At 53.3% G+C, this 21725-nt stretch overlaps 1 protein-coding gene across 3 annotated transcripts in view; it reads right to left on the bottom strand.

Moving 5' to 3' along the window:
- Nucleotides 1–976: 976 nt before the first annotated feature.
- The window catches only part of Acot7 (acyl-CoA thioesterase 7), a 91282-nt gene continuing 70533 nt past the window's right edge, over nucleotides 977–21725 (bottom strand). The window contains exons 7-9 of one of the 3 annotated variants that reach the window (XM_021199865.2): nucleotides 18745–18861; nucleotides 11217–11401; nucleotides 977–1358 (exon numbers count right to left, since the gene is read on the bottom strand). In XM_021199865.2, the coding sequence (XP_021055524.1) occupies nucleotides 1260–1358; nucleotides 11217–11401; nucleotides 18745–18861 (401 nt within the window). In that variant the 3' untranslated portion in view covers nucleotides 977–1259. The remainder of the gene's footprint in view (nucleotides 1359–11216; nucleotides 11402–18744; nucleotides 18862–21725) is intronic. The other 2 variants (XM_021199866.1, XM_029539633.1) reach the window with 2 other exon arrangements.

Below are 21725 nucleotides of genomic sequence, written 5' to 3'. Positions count from 1 at the left end.
GCTGCATGTGGGAGAGCTGGTCCCCTCTCCTACTTCCAGACAGGAAGTGACCCTGACTTCTGGGACCCCGGCCGAGACAGATTGGGAAAGCTGAAGTTCTTGGCGGGTGTGTTTGCACATCTGGAGCTGGGTTCTTCTTCCAGGGGCCTCAGGGAGCTGTATGGTACACTGCAGCTATTGGCAGGACAGTTTGCCTTCTCCATGTGGTAGGACAGATGTTTGGGCTTCAGGGACAAATCCAGGCACCACCTCTGGCTGTTTGGTGGGCAGGGGTGGAGTCCTGGTCCTCGAAGAGGCCTTGGTGGCTTTTTTGCGCCCCGCCCACCCAAGGCAGCCTGGACCACAAGCACACATGTATATCCTGATGGCACAGACCGCTGCTCCACATCCCTTGCTACATACAGCAACACAGATGCATATGCACTTAGCCTCACTGCACATATGCTGTATCAGACATGCTCCATAACACACACACACACACACACACACACACACACACACACACACACACACACAGGCACGCTTGCACCCGCTCACGAGCACATACCCCTGGCCTGCAGTTTGCAGACACAGCCTCATCCCATTCAGAAGGTGCCTCTCCAGTAGCCCCTGCCTGAACTGCTGGAATCTTCTGGCATGCCTCCTCCCACCAGATGTGGCATCTGGACCTTCTTTCCAGGCGCTCAGACCAGACAGTGCAGACTCTCTCCACCCATCGCCTGCTTAGGTCGTCAAGTATGGAGAAGGACAAGCAGCCCTTGTTGGGGAAAGCATATAAGGCTCAGGGTAGCCTCCCAGGGGTCCCACAAGGATGTAAAGCTCCAAGTGCACCTCTCAGATTCCAGAACTGGTGCTGGGAGGGGTGGGGCGCAAGAGGAAGGCAGTGAACTCACTGGAATGGAGGGCAGAGGCTGCAAACAGACAGACCTTCAGTGAGAAGAGGACCCCTCCCCCCATACAAATGACCACCTAGGCTTCATGGGTCCAGCCAGACAACTGCTTTATTAGTGGTGCTGGCTTCTTCAGGCCAGTCCGTGTGCTCTGGTGTCCATGGTGGCCTTTGAGACAACACTGGGGACATAAATAAAGCTTTGGTGCACAGGTTTTGGGAATGGGCCGTAGGGAACACTGCCACACAACATTTCACACAACGCCAGCTCTCAGTGGAAATCGGGGGTTTGGCCGAGGGGACAACTTCTAAGTGACTGCACACGGGGCTATTGCCACAACTGTGCTGACCCGGGAAAGGAGGAAGACACCTAGGGCTGAGGCTCTGTGTGGCCCTGTCGCTTCGCCTTCATCTGCAGATAGCGGCCTTTGCCTTCTTCAAAGCGCTTCTTCTCATCCTCCGTCTCTGGCTGCGGCACACAGAAAAGGATATGTTAGAGACACCAGAGAGCTCATGGGCATCTGCACTGTCCCTGGAGGGGCTAAGGACCTCTGCCAAGGGGCTTCCGGGTGCCAGGCACTGGTCTGCCACACATCCCAAGCCTAGACTCTCTGGTGATGGGACTGTGGGGTTAGAAAGTCTCTGTATGTGTGTGTGTGGAGAGGGGGGAGCAAGTGTCATGAAGAAAAGAGGGGTTGCCTCACTCCAAGGAACAACTGTCCAACCTTGTTTCAAAGGGAAGACAGGGACGCTGTGTGGCCCATGGTCTTGAGAAAGGCCTTCAGGAGCAACAGTCTCACTCTGTGGGGAGGACCCTACCCCCTTGCACTGGACTGTGAGATCATCAGGCAGTGGCACCCTGGGCTAAACAACTTAAGCACCTGGGATCACAGCATCAATGGGCACAAGCAACTGAGCAGAGGGATTCAGCTGTAGGCTGGGCTTGCTGGGGGATGGTCCTGATGGTATCTATGGCCTGCTGGGACTTCATATTTAGGGATGGCCTGGCTTCACTATGAACTCCTGGGCAGATGTTCACGGTAGCAGCAGGAGGGAGGATCACTTTTGAGGTCCCATCTGGCCCTGTCCTGGCCAAGGAGCTGGGTCTAATGAGCTGTGCTAACTCTGCTGGGAAGCACCCCATTGTGACACTATGAGGGTTATCTGAAAACCAAAGAAATGGGGCAGGTGCCCTTCATCCAGGACGCCACCAAGTCCCGGCAGCTAATTTTAGCCCTACATGCTTTATAGACATGCAGTACACTGGCAAAGGAGAGCCACCAGCCGGAGGACTTAATGTCAAGTCACACCGAACATTTCCTTCCGCCAGCCTTCCCCCAAATTGCTCTCTAAATGTCACCAGGTGTAAACTGTCCGGGCTGTGCCAGCCAGGAGCCAGCGAGATGCGAGGTATTTAAAGACGCTGACATGCTTCCCACAGCGGCTCTGGTTCCTGTTTACAGAGTCTTAGATGCATATACAGAAATGGAATCTTTTGTTTTTCAAGATAGGGTCTCTCTGTGTATCCCTGGGTGTCCTGCAACTAGCAATGTAGCTCAGGCTGACCTAGAACTCAGAGATCTGTCTGCCTCTGCCTTGAGTGCTGGGATTAAAAGTGTGGGCCACCATGCCCAGCCACATGAAAGTTTAATGAGCGTTACCCTACACAGGGAAGAAGACAAAAGTCCAAATAAAAAGTGCAGAGCAACTCCCTTGCTTTTCTGCCAGCCAGGGCACATGGCACGAGCGCCTGCACACTGAGTGCATTGACTTTAAGACCTGGAGTGCTTAACTCAGCTAAATTGGGGCTTTCCCACACTGGTGTGTCCCAGTGTCACTGGTCAGGTGGTCGTTGGTACCATGCTTTGTGATGACCAGCCTGCCTCCTGTGCTCTTTCCACAGCCCAGGGATACTGTGTTCTGTTGGTTATAAGCCACCTAGTCTGTGGATGTTCCGAGTTACGGGCTACCTCTGAGCTCTAGGAGGCTGGGATCCCAAGTGACTTTGGCACAAGGAAGAGGCTGCCGGAGTGGGGAGGAGGTGGGCCTGGGGCCAGGAACTCTGTAGGGGGAGGGACACTGGTTCCCATGATGCACTTGGACAGAGCTACAGCACACTGCCTAGTGCTTCTGCTCAGGGGCTCTGCACTCCTCAGGAGGCAAGTGACTCACGACAGAAACCATCGACTTTGACCTCCAGGCAGGCTGGCAATCCCCCAGGGGAAAGGCAATCTTCACCCAAGGGACAGCAGGGGTCCAAGAGGGCTCCAGGCTTGTTCTGGAGGACAGATCTTCCCATTCAGGGACCCTTATGCTTGCTGTCTTCCATATTCCTGGGTTTAATCCAAAGCCTTGTCCTAGCAGGCAGCTACAGTGGAGTACAGTCCGTGCAGGAGCCTCTAGGTGGAGGCTCCAAGGCAGGCTCCTCTCCTCCTCTCTCATCCCTACCTAGTTAACCCCAACATCCGACCCTCAGTCCTCACCAGGGTAAAGGGGTAGCCAGAAGAGTCCAGGGGCCTACGATGCTGAAAGCTGGTGGCACTACACCCATGCTCCACATGGTGCAGCCGGTGGTTAGCCTCAGCTAACATTAGAAGATAGCAGCAGCGCCCTCACCAGGAAGGCCATGCTGCATGCACAGAGTCTGTCCCACTGCATCTGGGGTGGAGTGGAGCTGCTTTCCCTCCCAGTTGAGTTGGCTCTCTCCTTGTAAGCATAAGACCATCCTAATGGCCTTTAGGGCAGAGTTCCTACACCAGGGTTCAGTCTGACTGTGGCTCCCTGTTGGCTTCCCCCATTGAGAGCCCTCTGGGTATTGTCGGTGCCTGAGGGACGGGCTCTCTGTCTCACAGTGGAGAGGCCTCCAGAGAATGGCCTAGCAGCCCCTCCCACTACAGAGTTCCCGGCTCCAGGTCTAGCTCCTCGAGAGGCAGTGTTCTCCTTGAGCCAGAGCCATGAGGGATTCCTGGCTCCTAGAGCCCAGAGGGAGCCAGTAACTCAGATCCATAGCCACAGCCAACAGAGGACTAGAGGAATCAGCAGGACCCAGCTGACCTCAACACTAAATGCCAGGCCCTCCACATCCCCAGAGAGGAGGCAACATGATATCACAACACACCAGGGAAAGCCAGACCCTGGACCATCTCTTCATATTTCCTGAGTATGTGAGGAACCTTCCTCCCAGATACTGAGGTTTGGGAGAGATGGTGTGTATGTGTGTGTGTGCATGTGTGTGCATGATGAGGGGGTCATCAGGGTAGGGACAGGGAAGGTGGAGCAAGGTGCCTATGGCCAGCTGTGACAGACTGCCTGGACCATTCTCTATCACACTGTCACAGCCCTAGCAGCTAATAGGCCTTAGTAGCTCCAAAATGCATGCCTCATGGCATAGGACGTTTGTGTCACTTGGGCACCGATGGACCCAAGGAGGCATGAGCCAAAGTGTAGGACATTGTAGCGGTCAGCTCAGGGTGGAGGGCATGGCTGGGGCCTGGCGCTGGGCCTTGAGGCTGCTCTCGTGTGTCTCCAAAGTTCAATGTCTGCAGCGACCTCATCACCAGGATCTGCCCTCACTCAAAGTGAATGCTGCCTGGTGATGGATGTGTGGGCCGGTGGCCAGGACAGCATGCCAAGGCTTCGAGGACCCATGAGGAATGTGCCAATTGATGGCCTCATCACTCGTATCTCTAGGGACTGTGGCTTGCTCTCAGAATCCTGTGCTCAGAGATGGGAATCCAAGCAGGCCAAGGAATCAAATTCTACTTCACTGTCATCTCAGGATGACAAAGCCTTCTCTTTCCTGGAGGTCCAGTTACGGCAGCAGAAGTCAGAGAGACAGCTGGGGGAGACCACAGAGGCAGGCAGGCCTTCTTGGCCCGTGACTGACAGAGCTGCCATGTCCCTGCTGGGTCTGGAGCTGACAGATGGCTTCCTGGGCATGGCCCTCGCCATGGCACAGCTGTCACTTCCTGCAGCTCGACCCCCTCCATGGCAAAGCAAATAAACACACACAGTGCACATTTCTCAGGGAGCTAGGGAGGTGGGGAGAAGGCCAAAGCTTTTCTATGGGAGACCTAAGGCTGTCGCCAGGAAGAAAAGAGCTGGTGGTCACAGGGCCATGGGCAGCTCTTGGCTGCTAGACTGCCTGCCTGCAGCCACAAGTAGGTTCCTCATGCCATGTGAAGCAAAGGGGCCGTGTGGGCTTGGGGTGTGTGGGATGGAAGGCACCGCCCTAGAGGGAGGGAGGAGAGGCTCACGCAGGGCAGGAGTCTGGACCCACTTGCCTAGTTGTGAAGCCGCAAGTGTACTATGCCAGGCTCCCTCACCAGGAAATAATTCCATGGGGCACTTGAAGTGTTCCCTGCATGGCCTAGCAAATGTGTCCCTCACACATGTTTTCAGGCATGGCCATCCGGAGTCACCGGCTATCTTCCCAGATGACCGAGGCCCTATGCACTCAGGCAGTGGCCTGAGAGGACAGCCAAATGGCCCAGGGAGTTCATCTAAGTCAGCTGGGCCTTGAGGGCAGCTTGCCCACTCAAAGGAACAGAGGCTCAGGGTGACATTCCTCAGCCATAGCGCTAAGGTACATAAGGCCCAGGGTGACATCCCCAGCTATAGGGTTAAGGTACATAAGGCCCAGGGTGACATTCCCTAGCCATAGGGTTAAGGTACATAAGGCCCAGGGTGACATTCCCTAGCCATAGGGTTAAGGTACATAAGGCCCAGGGTGACATTCCCCAGCCATAGGGTTAAGGTACATAAGGCCCAGGGTGACATCCCCAGCCATAGGGTTAAGGTACATAAGACCCAGGGTGACATTCCCCAGCCATAGGGTTAAGGTACATAAGGCCCAGGGTGACATTCCCCAGCCATAGGGTTAAGGTACATAAGTCCCAGGGTGACATTCCCCAGCTATAGGGTAAAGGTACATAAGGCCGAGGGTGACATTGCCCAGCCATAGGGTAAAGGTACATAAGGCCCAGGGTGACATTCCCCTGACATAGGATAAAGGTACTTAAGGCCCAGGGTGACATCCCCTGCCATAGGGTAAAGGTACACTGCCTTCTAGTTGCTCAGGCTCTGCTGGCACTGGGTGCCAAGCTCTCCCCCCTGCCTGGCAGCTCCAGTCCCAGTCAGCATCTCCTCCACACGGTCTGCCAAGTGCCATCTTCTGGGCCTGCTTCCACCGGAGGAAAGCCTGTGGCTTTCAGGGCCTTACAGTGCAAACCAAGAGTTTCCACTCTGCATTTTCTGTGCTTTAAGAACACACATTTGGAACACAGCACAGAGGATGAGTGGCTGAGCCCCACCCTCTTCATAATCAATAGCTTGTCCTTTTTGTAATTAGTGAGTGCCCGCTAAAAGGAGGCATCCAGCAGTGACGAACACCTTCCTGCCAGCCTGAGGGGCACAGACCTTAATTAGGAAGCCACACTCTCTCCTGTGTTCCACAACAGGGGTCTCGGACACTCACAGCAGCAGTGACAACTCTTCTGATTTGAGTGTAGTCTGTGGGGAGCACAGTGTGCAGGCCATCAGGCCAGACAGTGAGACTCAGCACAGGACTACCTGAGAATGTGACCTCAGCAGGGCTGGGCCTGGCACCTGGAGGCAGAATGCCCACCACTGCCACAACAGCTGGCTCAGTCAACTCTTCCCTGAGCCTTAGGGTCCCCAGAAGAAATTTCAACCTCCTCACCAGGGGCTCCTCTCGCTGCAGGGATGGGTTCTCACCTAGCACATATGGTTCCCACACGGCTGAGAAACTACCTGTATAGATAGAGGCACCAGAAGGCTGTTTGCAGAGGCAGAGGATTAGCTGTGTAAAGGGAGGAGAGGTCTCCTATGAGCATGGACTTTTTCCCATGTTAGTTGTCTAGCTAAGGGCGGTGCCACTGGCTAGGCCCCGGCCAGAGTGGGGACCTCATCTGAGACTCTGCCCTAGTCCTTCTCACCCTGATGGAGGTGACAATTGGACCTGGATCTAGCAGAATGAATCAGACTTGATCCAAACAATAAAGTCCTGGGCTGGAGAGATGACTCATCAGTCAAGAGCACCGGCTAATCTTCCAGAGGCCCTGAGTTCAATCCCTAGCACCCACATGGTGGCTCACAACCATCTGTAATGTGATCTGGTGCCCTCTTCTGGCCTGCAGGTGTACACGAAGATAGGGCACTCATATACATAAATAAATCTTTATAAACAAACAACAATAATGAACCAAGGAAGTCATAATCGACACAGTTGTGTATTGCCTTCTTGTCCAGATTCAAAACTGATGCCTCCTGCCAATCAACTGCAGCAGGCTTGGCAGAGCCAGACACGATGACACCGGCATGACTGGGTGTCGTCTGTGCTCAGCCTTTGTTGGCAGCGGTGTGTCTTATTGATCTACACCGTGTACACACACACCTGAGTGGAAGGCTTCCTCGCAGCCTCCCTCCCCCACCGCAAGCCCCCAGGACTCTCTCAGCCTTGACACACAGCCTTGGGAGTGTCTGGTCTGAGGGCTTCGGCACAGCTCTAACTGTGCTGCAGGCTAAAGCGCCGTAGGGTGGTGGTATTCTGTCTGCCCCAGGATATACCAGGGGCCAGAGCTGGTCACCATAGAACCTCTGTCTTGGAGGGCCAGGCCTCCTTTTGCCTCTCACCCCTAACACTTCCCTCCCCTTGTCTTAGAACCACTCGTGGGTCCTCTTGTATGGCTCTCTTGGCCATTGGGCTGGCTGTCCTCACCCAACCACAGTATGATACCCTGGTGGCCTCATTGCTCTGTGGTCTCTTGTGGATCATGAATGGACGTGACAGGCCCTTATTCCAACTTGTTCCCTTGGGTTGCCCTCCTGGAGCCCTTTGGCAAGCCTCCTGGGGGGAGACTCAGCAGACAGCCAGGTTGACCGTGCTCTGGACACACAGTGCATATGGCCATCTGGACCTGAGGGTCCTCAAGAGACACCTGAAGCTTGGAGGGCAAAGAGGTGGGAGAAGAGACTGGAGTGGAGGCAGAGGCAGAGGCAGGCCTGGGGAGGAGGAGGTAGCCTCTGAGCTGGGCAGCCTACAGAGGCTGGGCAGTGCCCATGCCTTCTTGGAACAGATGTACCAAGCTGCCGCACTTCCTGCTTTGGCCAAAGGCTACCGAGAACTACACTCTGGCCAAACGAATGGAGGAGGCAGATGCAAGGCCTCAGATTCCAAAGACAATGAGAGTGTCCCAGCACAAAAGTGCTCAGTGGTCCTGTGCATGGTGAATTGTCTAGGCTTGAACATGTCCACTCTGAGCGTGCAGGAGCCTATGGACCAAGGAGTCCATATGGAGATGGGAGCCCTGTTCCCCTTCCCCAGGATAAGAGCCTCAATGAGAAGAACCGTCCTTCCGAGTTCCTGGAAGCAGGCTGGACGTCTCCCAGTAGTGCTGAGCCAGGATCTGTAACCTCCCTCTCCACCCCTGGCTCTCAGGGCCCAGAGAGACAGATTAGAAAAAAAAAACTGTTTCAACCTCTGTAGAAAAATCAGAGGCCATGGAAGTGACTATCCACTCAGGTCCAGTACTAGCTGGTACAGTGTGGTCACATGTGAACCAAACGCCAAACTGGTTCTCAAATCATCTGGGCTAATGCAGAGTCTCCCGTAAGGAGCAGCCCCAGTAAAGCAGGTTCTCAGTCATACTGCAGACACCTGGCCCAGAACCTGAACAGAGGCCTGCAGCCCCAGGGCCAAATCAGCAGATCTGACTCTGAGGAGGTACAGAGAAGACATGAGACATTCTTCCTGGCCTGACAGGAAGTCCTGGGAAGTCACTGTCCAGCCCTCCCTCACGGTCGTCGTGACTCGACGAGGATGACATCTCCTAACTCCATATGTGCTGCACACAGGTCATGTTTCCGTGGCCATCAAAGACCTTAACCACTCGCCCCTCCCACTCCTCAGACCCCCATGGCCACCGCCCCCGCCAGCCTCAGTGCTGACCCTCTCCTAAGCAGTGGCAACCCTGCTGAGGACAGCTGTGAAAGCCACTGCAGGGAGGACACGGGTCACAGGGAGTTCACCCTTGGAAGGTCCCTTGCTTTCTCTGCTTTTTAGCTGCCGTGCGTGCTGAGAAGCAGGTCTGCTTTAACACGCCCTCTGTGTCACAATGCTCTGCCTTCCAGAGGCCTGCAGTGACAGAGCCAAGGCACTAAGGAACGGACCACCTAAAATCATATGTCCCGCCCCCAAACAAGAAAGGGGCAGGTGCTTCTCTCAGGCATTCTGACATCAGGGCTCATGGCAAACCTGGCTGTCACCCCAGCCTGGGATCTGAGCTGCTGCACTGTGGGCCGAGCAGATAAGACAGTGCACCTCTCATGGTCCTCGGTTGAGCTGCTTTGAGAAGGAGAAGAAAGTTGGCCACAGTCCTGATTCCTTCACGGCCTTATTTTAACCTGGACCATGTGCTCTTATCACGTGATGGCTAAGGACTAAGACAGGGTCTGGTTCCGCCTGCCCGTGTGCCATTCATAAGGTGCACACCCCGGGCATGAGAGGCACCGCCATGGGCTGGAACATTCTGTGGCAGGGCAGCTGGCTCTCTGCAGTTAGATCCACTCTGTGAGCTCCCTGACTCCTCAGACCCAGGCTGGGCACTCTCATTGCAGGGTGTAGCCCGTTGGGGCCCTTGAGGTATGGCAGTCTAACTGGGGCAAGTTCTGCCCACATGACTCCATATGGGTTTCACCTTCCCCAAACACTTCCCTTACCTTGGCCAAAAAGAAAAGAAAAAAAAAAAATCACAGAATAGAGGTCCAGGATGCCAGGGGGTCCCAAGGAGCCACAGGTCCTGAACCACAGGAGGCCACTGTCCTAACATGCCTTCCCACCATCCACAGCTCAGACAGGAAGGAGCATGGGTGGCACTGTGGGCCTGCTTCCTGCTTCCTGCTCAGGCTGCCCAGTGTAAGTCAGCCTGGGGATGGCAGCAACTGCAGGCCTGGCACACAAGCTCTCTTCACATCAGGAAACACCTCCACAGAAGCAAACGAGGCTGCATTCCGTGTCAGCAGGGCCCTGGGGAGGGAGCTAAAAATAGACAGAAGCTTGAAGATGGCTGGCAAGGGGGGCGGGGGAGCAGGCGGGAGCTGGAGGGGCATCGTGCTCACTCTTGTAGCTGTGTGCCGTCCACGTGTGCACTGAGGTCCAGCATTTGCACTTGCATGGCTGGTTCCCAAGCACACCCAAGCCCAGCAGAATCCTTCTCTAGGAAGTCTTCCCACCTCCCTGCTGACCACTCCTGCCCACCTCAGTGAAGAACCAGGGAGCATCTTCAAGAAGTGAGAAGTAACAGCCTGGACCCACAGGACCCACAGAGGCAGACTCTCAGAGCTGGGGATGGACGCCTCGCTCGCCCTCCCATCCCCCACACAGCGCGTGCTCCATATTTGCCTGCCTCCTCTCTCTGAGCAGTGCTCCTCCTGTGCTCCTCAGGACGCAGCTTTCTCCTGCTTCAGTGAAGTTCATGGGCCTGGCACCTGACTCAGGGCACACAGGGTACGTGACCCCACCTTCCAGAGCCCACCCTTCCTTAGTATTGGGAGCTCAAACGAGGTACACCTGACCATGTAGCTGGGAAGGAGGACTCAAGGTTTCCTGCAGAGTGCTGAGACCACGCCCATGGCAGCACCAGCCCTCTCTACCTCCAGATGAGGCGGGCGAGCCTGTCAAGATGCAGACCATCCACCCGGCTCTGGAGCTGCCCCTCATCTTGTGCCCATTTGAGTAATCCCGGAGACCGCGGTCCTCAGCAGTATAGAAGGGCCTTGGACGTGGCCTTTTTTTAAATTTTGCATCTGCTCCTATCTGAGGCTGCCCTCTTACAGCCTCTGGAGATGGTGCCTCCTGCTTCCCATCACAGGTCTCTCTCTGGCCAGGACTTTCTGGTCTCCTCACTTCCTGCCTAAGGTCACAAAGCTGACAAGTGGGCCACCCCTTTGAGCCCCAGGAGCACAGAACTGAAGCTTGCTTTTCATCAGGCAACACAAAAGCCCAAAGTCACATTGGGAGGGCCATGCCACAGTCTCCTATCCTCAGCTCTCCTGGGCCCCGTAAGGAGCTTGAGGTGCTCCTAAGACCACCCCCCAGCACAGATACACAACCCCAGGAACCTGGGCACTGTGCTATCATAGCCTAAGGAGCCAGTGATGGTGATGAGCTCAGAAAAGTCTGTCCACCCTACAGCCTGCAGCTCACAAGGCTTCCTTCTAGAGACTTGACTGTACCTGAGCAGCCCACAGTTACAGGCCTGGGCCCCGCTCTGTTTAGGACAGGATGGTGACTCCCGAGGGCACTTACCACAAGCTGAGGCACAGGCATCGGCTTGCCCTCCTGGCTCAGGGATACATAGGTGAAGAAGGCACTGGCGGCCCGGTAGCGCTTCTCTGAGTTGTCCACCACAGGGTCAGCGTCCACCAGGACCTCAATCTCCATGGACTTATTGCTTGTGAAGGTCATACGTCCAGAGATGGTGATGACACAGCCTGCAGAGGATACGGAGCCGCTGCATTATCGGACATCAGCTTGGTCTCTACCCACGGGGCACCTTGTGGGCACGGCATGCCAGAGAGAAGCCATGTTACTGAGGACAGTTAAGATGCTGAGTTAGGCAACACAGGCAGTGGCCACTACGAGCCATTACAACAGACTGTTAGTGCGTGTCATTGTTAGCTAGTGTGAGTCATCTGTCTCCGCAGCAGACATTCACTGCTGCCCTAGCAATTCTGGCAGCCCCTAGGTCCAGATCTACTGAACCCAAGGCCAGAAGGGACAAATCAGTCAGCCAGGCTCTGTTCGAACTTGCTCAGTCCTGCCTCAGGGGGAGGTTGAACCTGTCACCTTCCCTGTCCTTTAGGGCAGGGTGGTGCCCACTGGCCACACAGCTGCCGCACTGTGATGTTCTGAGCACCACAGGCAAATTTACATTCTTTTTTTGTTTGTTTGTTTTTCGAGACAGGGTTTCTCTGTGTAGCCCTGGCTGTCCTGGAACTCACTTTGTAGACCAGGCTGGCCTGGAACTCAGAAATCCTCCTGCCTCTGCCTCCCCAGTGCTGGGATTAAAGGCGTTCGCCACCACGCCCGGCTCGCGAGTTTACATTCTTTATGCTGGACTGACGGGAGCATGTGACTGTCAGGCTCGCTCCCAACGGTCTCAAACATGGGCTACAGTCTTATGCTCTGAGCTCGGGGACAACATGTCAGGATTGTACCCAGGTACAGCTCTTGCCAGCACCAACATGGGGTCATGTGATCATGACCTTACTCCACAGACACTGCTCCTATAGATACCCCTCTCAAGTCTACCATTCCCAACCTTGGGCACAGGGGGCTTCAGCCTGGCTTCTGCGGCTGGATATGGTGTCTGTCCTCTGTCACCACCCACCCTTCTACACAGACCCTTCCGTGTCTGGCTTTACCTCTCTCCATTCTGGGTAGTTTCTGGTCTCAAGATGCTTGGGTCTGCTCTTATAAATGAACACAAGGGAGTGACTCCAGAGAACCATGAAAAGAAAGGCAGTAGGCAGGGTTCTGAGGTTCTGCTTGCCAAGGGTCATCATTCCTACCCATGCGACTGGCCACAGCTGTGTTGGCCTGTGGGGCCTTTGGTTAAAGCTGGCTCCTGGATGCTGTCACTTCTGACTGGTATGTGACCATTGTCAGAATCCTCAGCTCATCTTAAGCATGGTGGTCTTCTGGGCTAGCCCATGTGGGTTACAGGGTCTACTCGGCAGGGACCAGTGCTGGCTGCAGGGTCCTACAACACATATCTAGCATCCTAGCTTAAAGACAGGTCCTGCAGGACGCATTGAGACAGCCAGAGAGAAAGAGACAACAATGAAGGCAGTGGGCTATTCTGTTAAGAAGTACCAGAAAGTTCCATTCCACATTCAACTTCATACTTACACAGGGTGTTCCAGTGCAGAACGTGGCCATTTCTGGGAGGGAGGGAGGAAGGGAGGGAAGAGCCAGGTGGTCAGCGACAGGTAGCCTGATACCGCTGTAAGGCTGCTGCACATGAGCACCTGCCAGTGGGGACCACACCCTATGCTACATCCCTACATCCCGGCCTGTCACTAGCTCAGTCTAAAGACAGACTAGTCACCCCAGGCCTTGCAGTGCCTCTGCCCTGTCCTAAACATCCCTGAGATGTGGGCTGCAAGGCGGGCTACTGTGTGAAGGGCTGATTAGTATCCACTGCTGCGAGGAGCAAATTCCAGGTTCTCCAAACTGCTGTGAATTCCAGACAACAAATGGACATGTGTCTGTCTGCTGTCACCCATGAGACCCCATTTCCTACCACTCGCCACGGCAAACTCCTGGCTGCTTGTGGTTTAATGTCTAAGTCGGAAATCCAATGCTTTTAACCCCAAGTTTAAGTCAGAAATGTCTGGTCCTGAGACCTAGACCAGGGGACACAAAGCAGGAAGGGTCTGTAGCCAGGGATGTCACACCACAGCAAACAGCCCAAATCTGGGCCTTTTCTGTCCCAGGAGAGCTGCCGCACAATGTCACACACAAGCCTTGGGGAGAATTCCAACAACCGGAGGAATCCAGTACAGAGCTGGCACCTGATACAGCCGCCGAGAGAGCAGGATCTAACTGAAAGCTCCTGTTGAAACTCAAATCCTCAACTCCAGGGCCTGGGGCTGCACAGACCACACAGAGGCGGAAGGAGCTCCCCCTGGGGGCGGGGTTGGGGAGAGAGGCAGCTAAAAAGTGGTCTAAAGCTCACATGCTGTCCTGACCTTACCTCCACTCCATCAGGGCCTCCGACCACAGACGTTTCCCCTACAATGGCAGCCTGGCTCACCCTTTGCCTTCCTTTCCAGGGACACTGCCAACAGCCCACCTTCCTCCACTGTAGTCCTAGTCTGTGATCACGCTCCCTCACAATGTCCCAGTCTGGAATGCCCAGGGGACAAAGCAGGGTCTCCACTATGTGGTGAGTAAACACAAACCCACAGGACCGTGGACCACAGGAACCTAGCACCCTGCAGGCTCCCAGAGTTCAGGGAAGCCCTAGACCCTGCCTTTACCCCCGGAGTGGACAACAGACAGTCCTGAACAGAAGGCTCAGAAGCACAGCTCTGGCCTCCATCAAAACACCTTTTCTTATAGGTGCATTGTACATGTGCACAAGTTTTGCCTCTATGTGTGTGTGTGTGTGTGTGTGTGTGCATGTGCATGCATCATGTTTGTGGACTGGAACTGGAGTTTTGGATGGGTACCACCTGGGTACTGGGAATTGAATCCCAGTTCTCTACAAGAGCAACAAGAACTCTAACTGCTGAGCCTTGGCTTCATCGTTAACAGCTACTGTGCTGCCCACACAGGACAATTCAGAGTATAATTAAAGTGAAAACTAAAGCTGGGGTGTGCACAGTCCCCATGTATCCTGGTCAACATAGTGAGGCCACCCCAGGATGACAGTGGGTCGGGGGTTTCTCTGTGTGAAACTGGCTCTGTAGTCCAGGCTGGCCTGGGGTTCAGAGATCGACCTGCCTCTGACTCCCTAGTGCTGGGATCAAAGGTGTACGAGGCCACAGCCACAGCCACAGCCACAACCACCGCCCAGCATTTGTTTTTTGTTTTTTTTGTGTGTGTGTGTGTTTGTTTTTAAGCAAGGCCAACAGAATGGAATGTAAGGAACTCCTAGAGGCAGAAGACTCAACTATGCACCCCACACTTTCCAAACTCAGCAGAAAAAGGACACTACATAAAGGTTGACAAGGGGCACCTGGAGCAGCACCTTTCTTGGGGTACACCCTCTCAAGCTGACGTGTGGAGACTGGACCACTGAGGTAACAGGCTGCAGAAGGCAGGCTCTCAGCACAGTGCCTGGCGCTGACATCAGTAGTGTCCGAGGGAAATGTGTCAAGTGGCTGAGTTGTAAGCTGCCTGCTTTGAAGGCACAGATAGTGAGCCTGAAGGCGGGCATGCCCTACAAGGCTGGCAGCTTGCCCCAGCTGACTCCCCCACAGATGGTATTACTCCCCAGGATGCCGAAGCTAGATTATAGCAGTATGCCAGGGATTTGAAAAAGAAAACAAACTCATTTAAAAAAAAAACAAAAAACAAAAAAAAAAACAGCTGTTACCAAGCACTCCAAAGTTTATGAACAACTCCATGTTTTGTGCACAGAGAGCCGGGGCAGAGAACTGTCTCAAGAAAGAACAGAGCAGCCAATGGATGCTGGTGCGACACTGCAGCCTCTTAGACGGTCCCTGCTTCCACTTTCTCTCTGGGAGGCTGGTTATCCGCAAGAAAACTGCACTTTTGGTTTCCTAACTAGCACTTACAAAGACCATCTCTTCAAGGAATCTGCTTGGGATTTCATGTCTCAGCCAAGGAAGAGAATGGACAAAGTCCGCCTGGGATACACTCTGCTCACGTGGCTGAGGTTTCTCCTTTGTAATGAGCGACAGCACTACTGTCCACCTCGGGCTCCCCATGCTGTGTGCTGTCCAGGATCCTTGTCACACTCGGCCTGTCACAGCTCATGGCTCCCACTGTCCCTGGAGATCCTGTGATTCTCTCTCTGATCTCAAGGAGCTGGACTTCTGTCTTTCTCACTTCTTACCAGGCAACTGGACACTTCCTAGTGTGTAGATGAAGTCACCGGACAATTTAACTTAGCCTACACCTTTAGTGTGCATGAATGGCAACCCTCCTCTGTACCCGGATGCCAGACTGAACACAGGGTGTTGCAGGTAGCCATGGAAGTTGTGAGCCGAGGGAGGGATAGAGTGTGTCCTCTCTGCTCTCAGCACCAGTGAAGAGTGATCCTCAAAGAACCAAGTTTGTAAATAGCAAGTCTACTATTCTGCAAGGTCAGGGGCAACCGATGGTCTGAATGGCCACATGGAAAGTCCAGCTGTGTAAATGGCTTCCGACTGTAAACCTGAGTGCAGCTGACTGTACCTTAGCACCAGCTTGCACTGCTAAAGCTCACATGTTCTTTCCCGACCTTCTGGGGACAGGCCTGTGACCATGGAAAGCTGTTGGCATAATTTTTCTGGGGGGCATCCTATTGAATGACAAACAGATCTCCTTCTAAGAGACAGACCCAAAAGATGGGCTGTGGCTCAGGACACAGGTAGCCAGAGGAGGCAGGATGGATTCTCAGGGCGTATGAGGTTCTCAGGATATCTTAGATTCAGATGTTAGCCTCCAAAACCAGGAGAGAATTCATTTCTGTCATTTTAAGCATCCCGGGCTGCAGGCTGACATAGCAGCCCCAGGGAGCCAACACCATTTTGAATAACATGAGCCACATGAGCCAGGTCAATCTTTCAAGAGATGGTCCCTGAGCTCTGTGAATGCTGCCTCATCCTGAACACACTGATGCATGTCACACCTTCTCTGAAGAGGTGGCAAAACTGTCCCCTGTGGCCCCCTCCATGCCAGAGCTGAGGTAGGAGGCGAAGGAAAGTCACAGGGACAGAGGTTCAAGAGGCAACAAAGCCCCAGGGTTAAGGTGACTTCAGCAGTCTCATCAGACCTGGGTCACTGGCTTCCTCCCTCCTCATAGCTGACATGACTTGGACTGTGTCACCGTAAACCCAGAGTAGGAGGGACTTGTCAACCTAGTGTTTCTGGTCTAAGGTGGCAGAGCCCTCTCTATTGAGGAATCAACCTCATCTGTGTTGATGACACAGCCAGGGACACATGAGGAGGGACCCTCATCGCTGGACCTATTCCAGGACACACTCTGTAAAAGGACAACACACAGGAACCTCACAGGAGACATCTCTGTAGAAACAACAAGCAAGGCCACAGTGTGTCAAAGCCCGAGGAGACTGACACAGACATAGGCCAGACTCCATAAGAGCTATTTCAGGACGGCCTCAATTCCTTCAAACCCCAAACAAGACATCATCATTTGCAGTAACCTGCTGCTTCCTGGGAGGAGCTAACTGTCTCCTTCAGAAGTCTCTACCTAGAAGGCTGTATAGCAGGACAAAGAAAAGGACTCTGGCAGGCACTGAGGGAGGAGCCTCACATCACAGATTTTACCTTTTTAAAGACAAGGTCTCACTATATAACCCTGGCTGGCCTTGAACTCCTGAGTGCTGGGATTGAAGATACGCCCCACCAAGATCACAGCTCTTCTGACACAGCTACGGCTGGGTGGACATGGAAGAGATGCACGCTGCTATCTAGGACCCTTTTCTCAGTCCTTGGTCACAGAGCAGAACCAGTTCTGCGGTGCAGGAGCCTGCTCTGTTCTCCATGGTGGGCTTGGGTTTATATTTAACAATGCAGTGCTGAGCAGCCGCCCACCAGGCGGGAACTCTAGGAAAAGGGAAGCCTGAGACCTGACATCCAGCACTCTCGTGGAGAGAAAACCTTGTGTCATATGAATGCATCGCCTGTCAATTACAAAACCTGTGGCCTGTAGGGAAGGGTAGAACAGAAGGTGGGACATCCAGGAGGCAGAGAGGATTCTGGGATAGAGCCAGGAACAGCAAGATTCACCCGACAGATGCATGGTACCTGAGCACAGGTAATCAGCCATGTGGAGGAATGTAGTTTAAAATAATTGGACTATTTTAAGCTATGATCTAGTCAGAGAAGAGCTTAGATAAATGGCTACCGTATTTGTAAATATACTTTGAGTCTGGGTCTTATTTCTTGGAACATGACACCGGGAGGAAGAACCAGACTTAACCTCTACACTCTCCCTCCTCATAGACTCATGGCATGAGCCACAGCAGCAAAGCACTCAGGGCTTCTGACACACAAGGCCTCCGGAAGCTAACGCAGACAAGAGCCACTTGTCATGGGCAACTGACTTTGTTTGTATGTTTTTTAAAGATTTGTTTGTTTATTTATTTATTAATTATATGTAAGTACACTGTAGCTGTCTTCAGACACTCCAGAAGAGGGAGTCAGATCTCGTTACGGATGGTTGTGAGCCACCATATGGTTGCTGGGATTTGAACTCAGGACCTTCGGAAGAGCAGTTGGGTGCTCTTACCCGCTGAGCCATCTCACCAGTCCCATGGGCAACTGTTAAGGTGACACTAGCTGTCTGTGTTTGTGGCAAATATCTGTCAGTAAGATGAATTCTTGGAAGTGGAGGGCACCACGTCACAGCTGCGTGTCCTTACTGGTCAGCCCTGCATCTCCCCAACCTCAGAGAGCTTTGGCTGACCATGAAGCAGCTCCTGCCAGATGCTGGGAGCACCCAAGGCCACAAGGCTCTGGACTCAGCAGCAGGTAGACAGGCTTAGGCTGTAAGGCTCCTCAACTGTAATCTGCCATGCGAGCTCGGCCCAGCCTCATCTACTGCCCTACCACGAGCAGCTCTCATGGTGTAGGATCCCAGGGCCAGGGCCTCGTTTTGGACTCACCCTGTGCCTGCAGCTTGAAAGGCTGAGACGCTGATGAACTTACTCCATTGGCTGCAGAGGCCAGCCTCCGGATTAGATTTCCACCATTTTAAAATTCGAAATCAGCCCTTAAGCAGGGTGAGTGGTGAGCAAGGCTGGCTGAGGAGGGAGTGCCTGAGGCACTTCCCACAGTCCGACCATCACTGTCTGTCCATCCTGTCTTGGGTCACCTCCTACCCCACAAGGCCTGGTGGCAGCTATTCAAGTGAGAGGTCTCAGGCTCCCCTGTCTTCAGAGGATGAGCAATGCTGAAGGGCAGGGGCCGAGGCCTCGCTCATCCCAGTCAGGTCAACAGCAGCCGCCTCACCAGCGTGTGCAAAGGGCAAAGCACAGCTGGCTTCCTGCTTCCCGTGGGACACAGGCGGACAGCAGGTGTAAGCACAGTGAAGTGGCACCAGGAACCCCAATTTTCCCAGGGAGAGAGCACTTACCTTTCCGGATCTTGTCGTGGAAATTGATGGCATCCACAGAGGCAGTTACTATGTTGGTCTTGCAGTGGCGCGCAGCCACAATCCCAGCCACCTCATCCATGAGCTTCATGGTGACACCTGCAGAGAAAGGGGTGGGCTGGGGAGACATTCCACACCCTGGAAACAAGTCCTCTACCCTCACCGGCCAGGGCTCCAGCTAGCAGCAGGCTGGGAAGCAGCATGCGATGGATGATGACTCTCGCTTTAAAGCTGAACCCCTCAGGGTGTCTGACCGTGGTGTCAGGTGAGATCCTAGGCGAGCGACAAAGTGATAGTCTCTTTCTAGTTCTCCTCAAACCTCACTCTGCCAGGAAAGGTCCTGACAGTGTCCCCTGGGAGGACGCCAGTCAAAAACATGAGCTGCTTAGAAATGGTGGCACACTTCTGTGACCCATATACTCACAGGCCATCCTGGGCCACATAGCAAGATCCTATCTTAAATCAATAATGACAAAGTCAGATAACTCAGAACAAGGACAGCTCAGAATCACCAGTCCGTCTGTCCTTCCTTCCTTCCTTCCTTCCTTCCTTCCTTCCTTCCTTCCTTCCTTCCTTCCTTCCTTCTCTCCCTCCCTCCCTCCCTCCCTCCCTCCCTCGTTCCCTCCCTCGTTCCCTCCCTCCCGTCTCTGCCTCCCAAGTGCTGGGATTAAAGGTGTCCCACCACTATCCCACATCCCCAGTCCTTCCTAAAGGGGGCTGAGAAGGAGGCAATTTCTGGGTAATGGCTGAAACTTAGAGAAACAAACTGTGATTCAACTGCTTCACACCAGGGACAGAGATGCTCAGAGAAACAGGCTCACAAACGCCATTCCGACCGCAGCCAGAGAGAAGCAGCAGCACAAACAGTGGTCTGCTAAGGAAGGTCAGAGATGTAGAGGGTCGGGAGACCCAAGGGTCCCTAGATATGGCAGAGCAGAGAGGAAGTGGGGTGAGTGCCAGGGGCACAGGGTTTTTCTTTTAGAGAAATGTTTCCCAACCAAAACTCTGAAGCTTGAAATGCTCCGAGAGCTAAACTCTTTGAGTACAGATGTGATGCCACAAGCAGCAAATTTCATACTGCAGAACTGTTTAACCCACAAAATCATTACAAATACCATACTGTGAGAATGTAAGCCCTACTGAGGAAAACAGCATAGTGGGTCCTCAACACTGGAAACACAGCCACCCCAACAGTGCAAACATAGCTCTGCAGGCCTCCCCACCTCTCCATTCCTCTGCCTTGCTAAATACTGTTACATTACCTGCCTAAGGCTAGCCACCAAGGTCCATTCCCTTATTTGGCTACTTCTTCCTCCTGAGGCTGACTACCAAGGTCCAGCTATCAAAGTATTGAAGTCCAGCAATTAAAAGCCTCCTTTGGTTCACCTACTTAACACAGCCAATTAAAATTAAACCTCTCACCCTAATACAAGGTTCCCCTTTCCGTTTATAAACTGCCATTTGTCTACAGGCCCCGGCTCTCTCCTTTCTGTCCAGAGGCAGTTCTCTGTCCTCTTCTGTCCCTCGTTCCCTTCCCCTTCTTCCTGTCCCCTCTCTTGTGTTTGTCTCTTGTTCCCTGCCCTTTGTCCCTTTGGAGTAAAAGTATCTCCTTCGTGCTGAGATCTTGGTCTTGGGGTTCCTGAGCTGATACTGATCTCTTACACCCACGATCCAGCAGTCTACTTCCTGGGTGTAGAGCCAAAGGAGCCTGCCTCTCTGTCAGGACAATTATTTATTCAGGTGTATGTGTGTAGTCTACACCTATGCGTGTGAGTGCACTTGTGTGAGTGCCTATGCAGATGTGAGACTCAGCATGATCGTAACGATTACAAGGCAACTTTTGGGAGTTGGTTTTCTCTTCCCACTATGTGGAAAGTGGAAATTGAATGCCGGTCATTAGTCTTAGTGACAAGTGCCTTTACCCAATGAGCCATCCTGCCAGCCCTATTTGTTTATTTTTATTTAAATTTTATCACCATCATCATTGTGGGCATGCACACATGCGCATGCATGTACCACAGGAAGCACATGTGGAGGTCAGAGGACAACTCATGGATCCACCATTATGTGGATCACAGGAATCAAACTCAGCTCCCTGGATCCACACAGCAACTGCTTTCCTCACTGAGCCATTTGTCAGTCCCTTGCCAGCTTATTTTTGAGACAAGGTCTTGCTAATGTAACCTAGATTGTCCTTAAACTCGAGATTCTCCTGCCTTAGTGTCCCAAGCACTGGGATCATAAAAGCTACAAAAGCATCAACCACCAACAGATGTGAGGACGTTCAGAAAGCTCGGTGCTCATTATTCTCAGACGTGCAGAGAGAGAGCAAAACTGAGAGGCGCCCAGTCCATCTCTCCGAGAAAGCCCAGCACTAGTACAGTCACAGCCTTCATGTGCTGGCAGGTGACAGCACCGCCCACCAGGAACCACGTTTATTAACGGGACTTTCTCTCTCTCTCTCTTTTTTTATTTTATTTATTTATTTTGCTTCTGCCTCCCAAGTGCTGGGATTAAAAGGCGTGCGCCACCACTGCCAGGCTCTCTTTCTTTCTTTTTTTTTAAGATTTATTTAGTATTGTAAATAAGTACACTGTAGCTTCAGATGCACCAGAAGAGGGCGTCAGATCTCATTATGGGTGGTTGTGAGCCACCATGTGGTTGCTGGGATTTGAACTCAGGACCTTTGGAAGAGCAATCAGTGCTTTTACCTGCTGAGCCACCTCTACAGCCCCAACAGGACTTTGCAGGAAGTGGAAAGGTTCAGCTAACCCTAATGAGGGGGAGAACTGACTGCAGGCACCATATTCAGAGTGCCACACACAGGTGCCAGTCCTGCTCAGCCTACGCAGGTCTAGAGCCCACTTCTCTTACCCAGAAGGTCTAGAGCCCACTTCTCTAGGTCTAGAGCCCACATCTCTTAGCCAGAAGGTCTAGAGCCCACTTCTCTTAGCCAGAAGGTC

This window comes from Mus pahari, chromosome 6, assembly GCF_900095145.1.
Source record: "Mus pahari chromosome 6, PAHARI_EIJ_v1.1, whole genome shotgun sequence".
NCBI classification, from domain to species: domain Eukaryota; kingdom Metazoa; phylum Chordata; class Mammalia; order Rodentia; family Muridae; genus Mus; species Mus pahari.
The sequence above is the reverse complement of the archived record's forward strand: the minus strand, read 5'-3'. Positions and strand labels throughout refer to the sequence as shown.